The 14,151-nt window shown below is 58.0% G+C and overlaps 3 protein-coding genes across 3 annotated transcripts; 1 reads left to right on the top strand and 2 right to left on the bottom strand.

The window, feature by feature from the left end:
- Positions 1-375: 375 nt before the first annotated feature.
- On the bottom strand, positions 376-3,769 carry VOLCADRAFT_98897 (uncharacterized protein; the record flags this gene model as incomplete). Its single annotated transcript, XM_002957735.1, has 8 exons — positions 376-405; positions 619-676; positions 844-909; positions 1,156-1,250; positions 2,298-2,598; positions 2,739-2,880; positions 3,049-3,208; positions 3,359-3,769. 8 exons carry the CDS (start codon positions 3,767-3,769, stop codon positions 376-378), a joined length of 1,263 nt encoding a protein of 420 aa, XP_002957781.1.
- A 1,341-nt stretch (positions 3,770-5,110) lies between these two features.
- On the top strand, positions 5,111-7,112 carry VOLCADRAFT_107805 (uncharacterized protein; the record flags this gene model as incomplete). The annotated part of the gene is made up of 4 exons (XM_002957760.1): positions 5,111-5,925; positions 6,077-6,225; positions 6,415-6,727; positions 6,764-7,112. The coding sequence occupies exons 1-4, from the start codon at positions 5,687-5,689 to the stop codon at positions 7,110-7,112; spliced, it is 1,050 nt and encodes a 349-aa protein (XP_002957806.1). The 5' UTR covers positions 5,111-5,686.
- Positions 7,113-9,802: 2,690 nt separating this feature from the next.
- VOLCADRAFT_98895 (uncharacterized protein) lies at positions 9,803-11,825 on the bottom strand (the record flags this gene model as incomplete). The annotated part of the gene is made up of 3 exons (XM_002957734.1): positions 9,803-10,593; positions 10,721-11,436; positions 11,785-11,825. 3 exons carry the CDS (start codon positions 11,823-11,825, stop codon positions 9,803-9,805), a joined length of 1,548 nt encoding a protein of 515 aa, XP_002957780.1.
- Between the last annotated feature and the right edge of the window lie 2,326 nt (positions 11,826-14,151).

Here is a 14,151-nt window from a genome sequence, read left to right as displayed (position 1 = left end):
TCTGGCAGGTCCTCTGATCCCGTGGTTGCGGCGAGCACCATGCTCATATCCGGCCGTGGTGTGCTGCATGGGTGCGTCTGTTTGGTAATGGGATGCGTCAAGAGGTGGTGGCACAGTTGAGGTGGTGGCTCATGTGCAGGAATTGGAAGGCATGAGCAGTTGCCACATTATGATTATGGCAAAAGAACGACTGTGAGCAGGTTGAGTCGTGTAGATGCGTGTGGTGCATTCGATGTTCTATTGCATCAAGTTGGCTTAGGGGTGGCGGTTGGACAGGCTGAGCAGCATGAGGTGCAATCATACCTGGGCGTGTTTTGTGTGGTGGTGGTTGATGCACCGGCGCTGCTGGCAGACAGTGGCGTGGCTGGCGGGTCATCAGCCGTGATCTCTTGGCGCTTGTTTGCCCTGGGAGTGTTTGGTAGGCGGGTTGGCGTATTGCAGGGGTGTAGTAAAGCGTGGTATGATAGGGTGTCATGGTGGCCCGAGGATAGGTGCGTTCAGCTCCCGGCACCGCGCGACTATGGTGGCTTTCGGCGCCCGGATGGCGCGGCGCCATAGGTGCATTATTGGATTGTAGATCTAAGATGGAGCATCTGAGTCAACGGCCTAGAGACGTACCTGTCTGGTGATGGCGAATTTGTTGTTGTCGTTGTCATCGAGGCGGTTGTGCATGTTGCTGTGGAGGGATGGATGCGAGTAAGGGAAAGGTCCGTGAGTGCAAAAGTGGTAACAGTTGGGAAGATGAATGGGGTGGCAGGCCGAAGTTGTACGTGAAGGAAGAGATGAGTTCGGAGTGGAACTGAACACCCATAGTTGCATGGCCGTTGAACGCATGAGACTTACACGTCGTTTGCAGGATCTGGCTTGGCAGCGGAGATAGAATTTCCGTGTTCGTTTGTTTGTGTCCGGCTGCATGTAGGAATGAATGGGGGTGGCTGTGAGGCTGGCCAAGGCTGCCATGACGTGAAGCATGATTTTTGTCGCGAACATGTATTGCATGTGATGCTAGGACGCTGGCAAAGCAGCGTTGTTTGAAGCATGCAAGGAGTGAGCGAGGCGCGGTATAGTGGGTTTGAAAAGGCAAGCCTGCAGGTTGCATGGCGTGGTAACAGGATATTTTATATATATGCCTGTTGAGAGCAGTAGTGGTCTCACCTTGTGTTGCCAGGATCGCGTCCTTGACTCCGTAGCGAGTAGCTCATGACCAGGTGTCTCGACCAGAAGAGCGATGCACTGAACGAGGAAAAAATCTGGACGGAATGGCATGAAGGAATGTGTCCGGCGGCATGGGCAGATGTTATGTGCGTGTTGAGATGTACGGGCATGCGCGAAGAGTGTCTTGGAATATGTACCGTCCGGTACACCATAGGTGGTAAGGGAGGCGGTGTGTGGTAAAAAATTTAGAGGAGCATATGGTGAGATTTTTGCGGGATGGAAAGGGGTGGGCATAGGGCAATGGCTTGCAGTCAATGGCTTGCAGAACACAAACGCTTACAGGGTCGCTCGAATCTTTGCAATGCCTTCGCATCATGGTCCCTTTCAATATGACGCGTGCCTATTATGGGCCGTTCGCCACTACGCCCCCACATCAGATCTTCATGTTCGGCGCCGTACCACACCGACCGGCGTCCACAAACTCGCTGACATTACACCACTTCTTGCCATATATTCCTTGCATTTTTGTTGGAAATTCGGCGTCGAGCCAAACGTCCATGTCCCTGCAGCTTGCAGCCGCCCGGCCACCGCATCGAGCACGGCGCCCACACGACAGCGCTTCATGCCTTGCACACGCACACTAGCGTTCGACAGTTTGCGGCTTCGCGATGTGAAAACATCCAACACACAATGCCTGTCTGTGTTTCCTCGCCAATGGACTGACATGATGCACCCGCTGCCCGTTCGCTGGCCACGCAACTACGCTAGCGGCACCTACATGTTTCTAAACATCCAACAATACACCCTAAGTCCCTACAACATGTCACCCAGCTGCTGCGCAGCTATCGCATTCCGCAGCTCTGTCCAGCCCCCGACACACCGACATGTTCCGGATGCCGCCCCACACATGCCCAACACCGCATTCCGGCATAGGAACATAAACAATATAAAAGGATAAACAGTATAAAAGGTAATTCCCGTCGCATGACCTCTCTGCTGCACACTGTCGCCCTTCTCTGCAAAACAGAAGTTCCAAACTCCTGCCGGGCTGCCCCTCACGCTGTGCACCTAAACGCCATGTGCTTCCATTTCACGTGCGGCAGCGGCACCATGGCTCCCATCATGGCATGCACCACGCTCACGGCCACCTTGCCTACACGCCATTCCGCATCCGAAGCTGCCTCCCACGATGTCATGAGCGGTAGGGCGACCTGGAGCAGGTCCGTCGTCGAACAGGCCGTGGGACGGACGACCACGACATTGCCGCCCATGCTCGACTCCGACGCCCCAGCAGGCGGGTGCAGCACACCCTCGTCGGCCTCGTCAATTGCCTCGCACAGCCACCCGCGCACCCAGTACTTGGCAACGCGCGCCCCAGTTGCCGGTTGACGATGGCACGGCAGCACCAGCTGCACCCGTCCACGTGCGCAGCCGTACACAAACCTGGCAACATGAACGGTCTCAGCACATGTTCAGAATGTGCCACATGTGCCTACTCAGCGTATAGCACACAAGCCACCCCGTCCTTTCACGTGCTTGCCCCTGCTCCGCCCCACCAGCCCTTGCCCCTGCACCGCACTCACCGTGGATGGGCCACGATTGCGCCGGTCGGCAGGGCCGCCACTTTGCAGGCGCACAAGTCGAAGCTGTTGAGGACGTGGTATGTTGAAAAATACGGGCGAAGGCACACCTGCACCCGAAGACGACGTCCCGCGTCAGCGCAACCTGCACAGCACAGCATCACGGGCACAACACAGGACAGACTTTCGCAGACGCTGACGGAGTTTAAGTTCCCCCTCAGATGTTGACAAACATTCAGACCTCATGTCACACAGCGGCTTGAGCCCCCGCATCTGCCTGCCCGTTAGCTGCTATGGTGTTGCGCAGCCGCACCTGGTGGTATGACGTACAGCGCGCTGACGGTGCGCTCCGTCAGCAGCAAGCTGTCCTGCACCACCTCCACGCGATGCGCCAGGCCCTCCAAAAACTGGGCCGCCATGTGCGCGCCTGCGGCCGCACTGACAGCACCCACCACGAAGACGTCCGCGTCGGCCTGCGCCACCGACAATCACTGCGACGCGGGCTGCAGCGCGTTGTGAATGCTGCCGCCCGCCAGCACCAGCCCGTCCCCAATGGGCGAACCATGCTCCGCCCTCCGAAGCAGTCCCTGCTCTGCAGCCCAAGCGCGCGTGCTGGCCAACACCTGCACGACGATGCCCAGGACGCTCCCGCGCATGAACTCCATGGCCGTGATGCCGCACGGCACGTGCTTCTCGCGGCTGTATGCCGCCGGCGTCCCCTGCAGAATCTCGTTGGCACGCGCGCTGGGCAACGCCACGCATTCCCGGAGCGGGAATGCCAGGGCGCTGCCATGAGGGACATGCCGCCGGATGATGTCGAACATGGCTGCCGCGGCCACATCCCTCATCGCCGACCTCGCCTCCTGCCCGTCCTCCGCGTGCACCTGTCTGATGTACTGGACGGTCTTCACCTCCTCTGGGCAAGCCGCTGATACCACTTTGCACAGCACGGCCAGCGACGTCGCGCAGTTGTCCATTACGGACGCCAGCCGCGCCAGCCGCTCCAGATCCGCGTTCGCCACCGCCTGCAGCATTTCAAACAGATAGCTTGCTCACAACTTGCCTTGCGTGCGACTCCAACAATCCAGTGTGCCCAACGGTGAATTGCGCGCTGGAAACCGCGAACGTTACTTACTGCCATTCCTTCAAGTGCTGTTTAAGCTTGTCGTCCACACAGGACTGCCCGAGGTGGCCGCTGGAGTGCCAGAGATCTGTCGCCGAACAAGCAGGCTGTACACACCTCCGCTAGTTCCTTTCTGTAAAGGCACAACACTTCGACTCACACAGTTGATTTTGGCTTTTCAGTCACGCGCCTACCCCATTTTATATGCCCCCCGCGCTACTTCCAAGCCGCGCTACGTCCAGTGCCTTTTCGGGCGTTCCGTCGCTGGACGAGTCCGCCGGCGTTGCCTGTGCAACTACAGCACCGCCGGCCGCTCCGCCTTCTGCAACGTCCCTACCGCCGCTTCGCCCGACTTACAATCTCGTCTAAATGTGCACTCTTCATCAGCTCCTGCACTGAACCTCGCGCAATGCACCTCCTCGGCGCTACGCCCGCTGTTGCCGCGGTTGCGGCATTCGCCCGCCTCGCTGGAAGTTCTTTGGAACTGTTCGCCTTTGCCCGCCGGCACACGGCCGGATTGCGCTTTGCGCATTGTCGCATGCACCACAGCTACATGGCGGCGACGCATCGTTCTCTTCCGCGTGTGCTTCTTTGCCAATTGTCTGGTTCTGCTCTGGATCGCTAACATTGCGTGGAGTGTCCAGGTGCCCTGATCGCGCTCGCGCCCGTTCTAGTGGTCTGACAGTAGCCATGGCCGTTCCGGCTTGCCACAACCCCTTGCGCTTGTTTCCCACTACGAGCTTTTGCCACTTTACAAGCTTTTTCGTCAACTGCTGCACTGCACTTTTCGGCTTTCCTGGCATTTCAGCTACGACCCCGGCCCGCGCGCCGCGTACGTTTCCCAGTGTCGCCCGCAGCTCGCCGGGTCGGTTCGTCTTTCTGCCAGCGGGCGCACAGCCGTTTGGCGTTATTTTCCTCTTTCGTATGGACCGCGACAACCGGCCGCACACCCGTCGCTATGGACAACTTTCGTGACATCCTGCTCCTCGCCGGTCCTTCGAACCGCTGCACGCATGCGCCACCCTTTCATGTGCCCGCCCCGAATCACGGCGCGAATCACGGCGTCGCGGCTCCTGGCGTTTTCCGCAAATCACATTTATTGTGCGGTTTGCAATTACGATTTGGATATTGCGCGTACTAGCCGACATCCTGCATCTTTCGTCCGGCTGGAGTTGACGTGCATTTCCAAGAATATGAACGATTCCGTCTTGGCTGGCCGGCCGGGGATTTTTCGCCGGCCGCGAGCATCTCTCGCGCTTCATAACATAGCCCCTTTCCGAAAGATTATTCACGTCCATGCACTTGCGCAGCGCCGTCAGCACCATGTCCCCAGTCCCGTCTCCTCACCACCTAGCGCACTTTGATTCATTCCATACTTTACACCCCGATCCTGTCCGACCTCGCGTTCACAACTGAGCGGGCGAGCTGCACGCCGCTCCTGGAATGCATCAGCTTTTCGCAGTGCTGGGAGCAACACGCCGCTTTCACATTTCCGCTTGTCCGCCTGCCATTTCCATGGCGCTTTTTTCATTGCCGCATTCCACTTCTCCCAGCGCCGCACCCGTTACCGCAGCTGCCGACGCCCATGCACACCCTGCGAAGACGTAATGACCGCGCTTCGGCGCCCTTCCGATTCAGCCCGCCCCCTTGAAGCGTCCGGTTCGTACGGTGCCGCGACTTGTATAAATGCAGGCCTGGGTCGCCTTCTCTTCCATACATTCTCCTGTTTACACTTTTTAGCTTATATACCGAACTCGCTTTCGTGGTTGGCAGCCAGCCAGCCTCTCGCTTCGCTGGACCCAGTTCTACTTTGGTAACCGCGATCAACATGCCTCCCAAACTGGCTCGCCCATCCCAACTCCCGCAACAGTCCCTTCCGCCCACCAACTTGGGCGCTTACGGCGCGCCTTCGCCGAGCCTGCCGTCGGGCTCTTCCGCCGGCGCATCAGCCAAGCCGCCCGTCCACATCGCCGACCTGTGGGCGCAACTAGCAGCGGCATCGCCAACAGGCGGAGGCCGCGATCGCTCCACGCCATCCGGGGTGCCGAGACGGCCGCTGTCTTTCAAGTATGCGCCTCATCTTCCGTTGCTAGTTGCCGCCTTGCCGCGCCGCACCCTGCCACACAGCTCGCTTGCCATTGCGCGCCCACGCACCCCTCCGCCTGTCCCGTGCATCCACCATCCTGACACGCCCTGCTGCTGCCCCTCGTACCGTCAGGCAGCAGCTGCTCTTGGGAAGCATGGGATGTCACGCAGAGGACGTCCTGCACGCCAACCACACCAATGCCGAGTTCAACGTGCTCCTGGCCGAGGCCCGAAAGTACAGGGACGACTTCCTGGCGCAGCACGACGCCAAGCCCGCCAGCAGTAAGTCCTGCTGCCTTGCCGCCCATTCCTCGCTTGCACCCGCTGCCGTCCCCCGTGCCCGCTCTCCAACTGTCCGGCCATGTGGCCACAGCATCCATTCCTGTCACGCCTCGCCACTCCATGCCTCCACTTCCGTCCCGACATCCCGCCGACCTCACATCCACCCTCCCTCCCTCCATGCCCCTGCAGCGTTCTTGTACAACATCACGGCAGCAATACACGAAGGCGACATGCCGGACCGTGTGATGGCGACGCATGCAGAGGTCATGCAGCTGTGGATCGCGGCTGCCGGCAGCCTGCGGGCAGATACCGCCATAGAGCTCATCTATGACTACGGCATGGACGCGGGCACCGTCCTCAAGGCCGACCAGGACTTCGCGCGCTCGGTGCTGACGGCCGCGCAGCAGGCGCGAGCGTCGGGCGCCCTCCTGACCACAACCACGCCAGCCAAGCGAGCCGCTAGCAGCCCCGCCGAGCCAGATTCCAGTGCCCCCGCCCGCACGTGACTGTACACCATCACGTGCGCTCCCACCGGCAGAGTGTACGTCGGCCAGTCCCGGGACCCTCAACGTCGCTTCCAAGCTCATGCCCGCAACCCACCCAGCCGGATGAAGGAGGACGCCAGCCGCTACCAACCCTTCCATGACCACTTCTCGCTCACGCGCCTCATGTCCACCGCCAATCCTGCACTGGCCCAACGGATGGAGGCCTTCTACATCGCGCAGTTCAAGGCTCGGGGGCCGGGCGGCTACAATGTGCTGTGCGGGCCGCCTTCCGCCAGCCCGGCCTTCTACGTGATGAGGCGGCGACATGCAGGCAGCACCCACACGCCCACCACCGTCACAGTCACAGACGATGATGATGACGCCCCAGCCACGCTCGCCTAGCCCACACAGCACCTGCACGCCTCACGCTTGACGGATTGGGTCCCGCGATTTCAGCACTAGGCTTCCCGACCTTGAGCAGTGCTGTTTCATTAGGGCACGATCGCCCTTAGGCCTTCATTCACGCTGCATACTTGTCCGACCTTAACTCGTGTGTGAACGGAAGCTGCTGCCCTTGCGGACAGCAGCGCTTGCGATGGTCTATTGTGTGAGGTTTGAGGATAGGGGGGGGCTTGTTGCGCTCCTTCGTATGTCCGCTCCTCGAGTGCTCGGGGGCAAGTTGGCAGCGTGCAAAGCACCCATCATGTTGCCTGTTCTGGCATGGCCATCCACGCGCGACAGGGATCTTTCCTCTACGACTTCTCCTTTGTTCCTCCTTCGTAGCACGGAAACGATGAGACGTGTCCTGTGCGCGCGCTGTTGCTGTGCTGCTGTTCTTGTTCTTCCGGTTGTGGTTCCTGTGCTTCTAGCATACTCGCGCCCGCAACGACTGACTGCAAGTACATTACGCCGTGCGCCAAACGCCATGTAAGCCTCGTATGCATACATCACATTCCATTCTGCTGCTGCACCTGCCTCTCCAGCCTGGCCCCATTCCGTTCCTAGCTCTTGTCCTTGCGCACCTTACAATCCAACAACATACAGCCTTTGGAAACGCGGGCAGCTGCTTCACAAGGACCCCCCTCTTTAAGCAGCCCCTCGCACAAATGTGTCCGGTCGTACTTCGCGAATAAAGCCTAAGTACACTCGTCCCCAAAAAGCCAGGAGCGAATTTTGCCGCGCAGATGCGCGCGTGCGATTCTCAAAATGCGCCTGTACAAGTGTATATAAACTTTTTTGGCGGATGAGGACCAGGTGCGCCAGCGCGTTGCGCAGGTGGGCATGTTGGCCATAGCCGCACGCTGGACTATTGCGTGGATGCTTTGCAGTAAATAAAAGCACCGAAAGCCAACGTCGTAGCTTGCAACTCTGGGCTCGTGAAACTGCCGCGGAAGATGAAGCGCTGGCGAAGAGGCAGTTGTATGCAGCACCTTGTTCAGAGTAAAGTCAAATTACAAAGTTGCGCAAAGTATAACATGCATAAACTTAATTAAACATAAGAACAGATAAGACGTTTAGAGCCTTGTCGGTGACATGGACGCCGCCGTTGGCTTGGAACAGCTATTTGCTGTGCATAGGGACGTGCCCGCGTTAGCCGTGTTGCAACAGCTCAGGATGGATTTCAGCCAGCAACAGCCTCAAGAGCTGCTGCACAACCACCGGGAATGTCTTCAGTTGGGCACGTGTAGTTTTGGTCGGCGGGGTCGAGCAACGTACGCAATGCGCACAGAAACCAAGGTGCAGCGTTCTGTAACATCGCCAACATATCCGGTACGCGGTGGCAGGCTTGCCGAGCACGAAATGAAGGGGGGGTCGCATCTCACCATTCAACTAAGCATGCATGTGCTCGGTTGAATGCTCGGTAGCGTGCGAGTTTACCCCTATCAGGATGTTTGTTTGCATATCCCTCCAAGCGAGAGGGCTTGCACCTATGCTCATGTTCGTTCCAAGAAGTGAACTGAGGACTGATGCTACGGTGAAAGATTTGCACGTAAATTCGCCCGTGCAATAAAACGCCCTGTAACTCGCTTACGCTAATCTCACATTCCAATATGCCACTGCACTTTCCTCTCCAGCCTGGCCACATTCTCTTCCTCGCAAACGTACTTGGGCAACTTACAATCCAACACCATACGGGCTTTGGAAATGCGGGCAGCTGCTTCACAAGGACCCCCCTCTTTTTTGGAACGGGACGGGTCGGTGGGCTGTTGCGCCTTGATACGGTCCACTAAGCGCCACAATCTCTCCCGAGCCTCATCGTCACTGCTTGATGAGGAACGTGAGCTTGAGCTGTCTTCCTTCTTCTTCCTTTTCTCCTTACTTCTTTTTGCCTTGTCCGGTGCGACCGATGCCGCTGCCGCCTGGGCTGGCGACAGAACAGTGGCTGCCGGATTTTGGCCAGCTGTTATTACTTTGGCCATGGAGGCCAAAAGCTGACTCTGTTCCGCCATCTGTTGCTGGAGTGGGGTGATGTTCTGCTGGATTGCGGTGGTAACCACCACCGCTCCCGTGGCGGAGCTGCCGGCTGGTGGAGAAGGTCGGTTGGGAAGTGATGCCACCAGCCTCGCTGGTGGAGGGACCCGCAAAGCCGGTGGTAGCATTGATCACCATATTGGCGCCATCTTGGGCGGCCGTACCTTGCCGTTGCTGCACTTGCTCGTTGTTCAAAGTCGACATCAGAACGAAAGAATACAGGAACTTGAACAGAAGGTGATGACTAGGTAGGGCTTCGATGGCGAGCACGATGCTCTATCCGAGATTGAACACCAAAAAAGCTGTCAGCTACAAGCTGAAGCTCTACTGAGTGAAAGGCAGAATGCCTGAAACGAAAGAGCTGAAGCAATTAATACTCGCCATTCCAATACGGTTGTACGACAGTCGCACAGAACCGGACTTAGAGACTCCGATCGCTTCGCTCCGTCGTATCTAAGTCAACAAATAGCAACTGGTGTGCAACTCGAAATTCGCGGTGTGCGACTCGAACCCGAACGTCTTTCCACGAGCCCCGGACGCGAGCCAGTCATGGACGCGATTCCGAGATGCCTTCCCTCCGCTTCACTCTTCCCTGCGCTATGGGTGTTGTAATGTTGTTGTCAGCGCGGTGGTGGGCGGTTCGCGGTCCGGCTGTCGACGAGTCGCTGTGCTTCCTGGAAGAGTGCTGTGTATCGTTCCCGGGTACGTTGTGCAGCAGCGGTCTGGAGTTTGCTTTCTGCGTCGAGGTCCGGGTGGATGGTGGCTGCTTTGGTGAATGCCTTGATGACCTGTGCCTTCTCATAGGCGTTGTTGTAGAGCGGGTGCAGGAGGCGGATATGGTCCATGGACTTGTAGCGCATGAGGATGACAAAGAGGCATGCACACTTGATGCCAGTTGGCGGTGGGCAGAGGTCGACGATCCAGCAGTCATCCTTGAAACTGCACCCCTGGACAAAGAAGTCCGTGACAGCATAGGCGTCTCTGAGAGGGACGTTGTGACATCGCACCCTGAGGACTGTCTCCCTGCCCTGGTCGTCGAGGGTGTGGACATTGAGGGGGTTCTTTGTGGAGTGTGGGCACTGCGACGTGGCCTTGGCGACATACTTGGTGGCATAGTGCATGGTTCGGCGGGCCACAACCTCTGTTTGCACAAGGATGTCCTCCAGGACCTCGGGGTCACACATGGGGACCGGCAGTACAAGCTGTTTCTCCACTGTTGCGGTGTACTGACGGTCGAGCTCGCAGGCCAGCATGAAGACGTTGTTGCAGCCCAGCACCATTGTGACAGCGGGGCAATGGGGCACAATGTTGGGGCCATATCGGGGCAGAACAAACAGGCCGCTGTCGCCCACCCACTTGAACTCACACCGGATGTGGCGTGGGTAGGCCATGCCGCAGTCTCCATCCACGCCTGCACAGCCGAAGCGTTTGCAGGTGTCGGTGTGTGTGTGTGGGTGCAGGACCCCACGACACCCGCCACAAGGTGCTGGGTGCAGCGTTCCAAGCACACTTCGGGTGTAGCAGTGTTTAGTGCTTACATTCCAAGGCATGAATGCAGTCGTTGCACATCATGATGATGTCGTCGCCAGCCTTGTTGTTGTGCACCGTACAATTCTCCCCAGAGAGCTCCACACACATGCAGTACGGCACTAGCCACACACCCGGAGCAGTGGGATCTGGCCGTGGCTCCATGCCAGGTCGTGGCGGCCATGAAGGGAGCATCCATTCCTCATGCTGGCCGTCCGCGTCTTGTGGCCGTGTCGCATCCACTTCCGCTTCTTCATCGGAAAGAATAGACTCCTGCTCGTCGTCAACACCATCCGTCTCACGCCAACACCGCCGTGGCACACTAGATGGGCCTGCCTCATGCAGCGGAAAGTCCTCCGGGAAGCCGTATGCTCCAGTGTTGCCCAAATGGTCCCGCGCCTGTTGCAACGAACTGCGCTGCTGGGTGGGCTGGCGGTGCTCCTGGTCATCCGAACCACCAGAGTCCCCTGTCGTACCAGGGTGCTTGGTGAGCCCCGTCTTCTCCGTAGAATGCCCATTGAGCCACGTCTTTCGGAAGCCCCATGGCAAAGCTGGCTCAGGCGGTGGTGGTGCTCTGCCCCCTGGTGCGGCTGCCACTGGTAGCCGTGCGACAACTTGAGCTGGACGCGCCACTGCCAGCATCCTCCAAACATCTGAACGCAACTGGTGCACGTTGGGGATGTCACCAAACCGGTAGCCGTGTGCCTGTACCACGGACTTCATCTCACTGCAGCAGGTGCAGACACACGATGGCATGTTGTGTTTGACAGCAGCATCAAGCTGTTCGGCGACTCGGATCTGTTCCGCTAGAGGAGCAGTGGGCAGAGGCTGACCCGCAGGAACATCTTGCACATGTTCCGGCCATGAAGCTGTACTGCTGTCTAACCAGGCACCCATACGAGGCTTGGTGGGGTTTGTCGGCCGCCTGAACAGCCAGAAGGCAGCATCCAAAACTGCCTGTGAGTCTGTTTTGGGACATGTGTGTCTTGCTCCTCCACCAGTTCGCCCTTCCCAACGATGATGGCGTCCTGGGCGAACCCTTTTGCAGCAGAAGTGCAATTTCTGCCACTCGCACCTGCCTCCATGCTCCTTGACAGAATCGAAGATCAGTCCCATGTCAGTGTGTATCGCTTTCTTGCTTGTATAAGCGCTTTGCCGTGCTGCTCAGCAAGTAAAACTGTTTCCATGCACTGCCACCTGGGCCGCTACGGATTCAGCGCTCCATGTCTGTGCATGTCAGAGTCTGCGCCTGGCAGTAGCCCGTTGGAGGGCTGGACGCGGTCGACAGGATTCGAACCTATGCGGGAGATCCCATCTGATTTCAAGTCAGACCCCTTAACCACTCGGGCACGACCGCGGACGCGAGGCCTGCCTGAACGGCACGCCGTACAGTACAGCATCGGACGCCGTACAAGCGGGAACAAGGCTCTCCAAGTCATGCGGGGCTTTGTAGCCCAACTACGCAACCACACAACACACAGCAACAGTGTTTGTGGTAATCTGTATATCTGTGTGTGCACAAGGACTGTGTGTGTTCAAGAAAATATGCGGACGACCCTTGCATGTGCGTCGCATCCTGCCGACCTAGGTGGTGAAATGCAGCAAGTGAATTCTGGGCGGCCCGGTTGCAACTGGCCCAGCAGTTGCCAGGGAATGGTTGATGAGCAGGGAGTGTAGGTGCCTGCCTTGGCCTTGTTTACACTCCCTTCGCTTTCCTGTCTGTTTTGGGCTACATGTGTCTAAATGTTGAGGCTTGAAAGGAGAGTTCTCGTTTCAGGGGAGTACATGTCCACGGGCCATGGCATGGCTACACTGCTTGGCAAGCAGCTTGCAGAACGGATGACTGTGGAGTGCATGAGCACGCATCTGCTGGCTGGCTTGGCGGTGGGGGTCTGTCTGTCTGTCTGTCTGTCTGTGTGTGTGTGTGTGAGTCTGTTTTGGGACATGTGTGTCTTGCTCCTCCACCAGTTCGCCCTTCCCAACGACGATGGCGTCCTGGGCGAACCCTTTTGCAGCAGAAGTGCAATTTCTGCCACTCGCACCTACCTCCATGCTCCTTGACAGAATCGAAGATCAGTCCCATGTCAGCGTGTATTGCTTTCTTGCTTGTATAAGCGCTTTGCCGCGCTGCTCAGCAAGTAAAACTGTTTCCATGCACTGCCGCCTGGGCCGCTACGGATTCAGCGCTCCATGTCTGTGCATGTCAGAGTCTGCGCCTGGCAGTAGCCCGTTAGAGGGCTGGACGCGGTCGACAGGATTCGAACCTATGCGGGAGATCCCATCTGATTTCGAGTCAGACCCCTTAACCACTCGGGCACGACCGCGGACGTGAGGCCTTCCTGAACGGCACGCCGTACAGTACAGGATCGGACGCCGTACAAGCGGGAACAAGGCTCTCCAAGTCATGCGGGGCTTGGTAGCCCAACTACGCAACCACACAACACACAGCAACAGTGTTTGTGGTAATCTGTATATCTGTGTGTGCACAAGGACTGTGTGTGTTCAAGAAAATATGCGGACGACCCTTGCATGTGCGTCGCATCCTGCCGACCTAGGTGGTGAAATGCAGCAAGTGAATTCTGGGCGGCCCGGTTGCAACTGGCCCAGCAGTTGCCAGCGAATGGTTGATGAGCAGCGAGTGTAGGTGCCTGCCTTGGCCTTGTTTACACTCCCTTCGCTTTCCTGTCTGTTTTGGGCTACATGTGTCTAAATGTTGAGGCTTGAAAGGAGAGTTCTCGTTTCAGGGGAGTACATGTCCACGGGCCATGGCATGGCTACACTGCTTGGCAAGCAGCTTGCAGAACGGATGACTGTGGAGTGCATGAGCACGCATCTGCTGGCTGGCTTGGCGGTGGGGGTCTGTCTGTCTGTCTGTCTGTCTGTCTGTCTGTGTGTGTGTGTAGTCTGTTTTGGGACATGTGTGTCTTGCTCCTCTGCACCAGTTCGCCCTTCCCAACGACGATGGCGTCCTGGGCGAACCCTTTTGCAGCAGAAGTGCAATTTCTGCCACTCGCACCTACCTCCATGCTCCTTGACAGAATCGAAGATCAGTCCCATGTCAGTGTGTATCGCTTTCTTGCTTGTATAAGCGCTTTGCCGTGCTGCTCAGCAAGTAAAACTGTTTCCATGCACTGCCGCCTGGGCTGCTACGGATTCAGCACTCCATGTCTGTGCATGTCAGAGTCTGCGCCTGGCAGTAGCCCGTTGGAGGGCTGGACGCGGTCGACAGGATTCGAACCTATGCGGGAGATCCCATCTGATTTCAAGTCAGACCCCTTAACCACTCGGGCACGACCGCGGACGCGAGGCCTGCCTGAACGGCACGCCGTACAGTACAGCATCGGACGCCGTACAAGCGGGAACAAGGCTCTCCAAGTCATGCGGGGCTTGGTAGCCCAACTACGCAACCACACAACACACAGCAACAGTGTTTGTGGTAATC

This window comes from Volvox carteri (genome assembly GCF_000143455.1).
Source record: "Volvox carteri f. nagariensis unplaced genomic scaffold VOLCAscaffold_79, whole genome shotgun sequence".
Classification (NCBI taxonomy): Eukaryota; Viridiplantae; Chlorophyta; class Chlorophyceae; order Chlamydomonadales; family Volvocaceae; genus Volvox; species Volvox carteri.
Note: the sequence above shows the minus strand (reverse complement) of the source record. Positions and strands in the feature narration are given on the sequence as shown.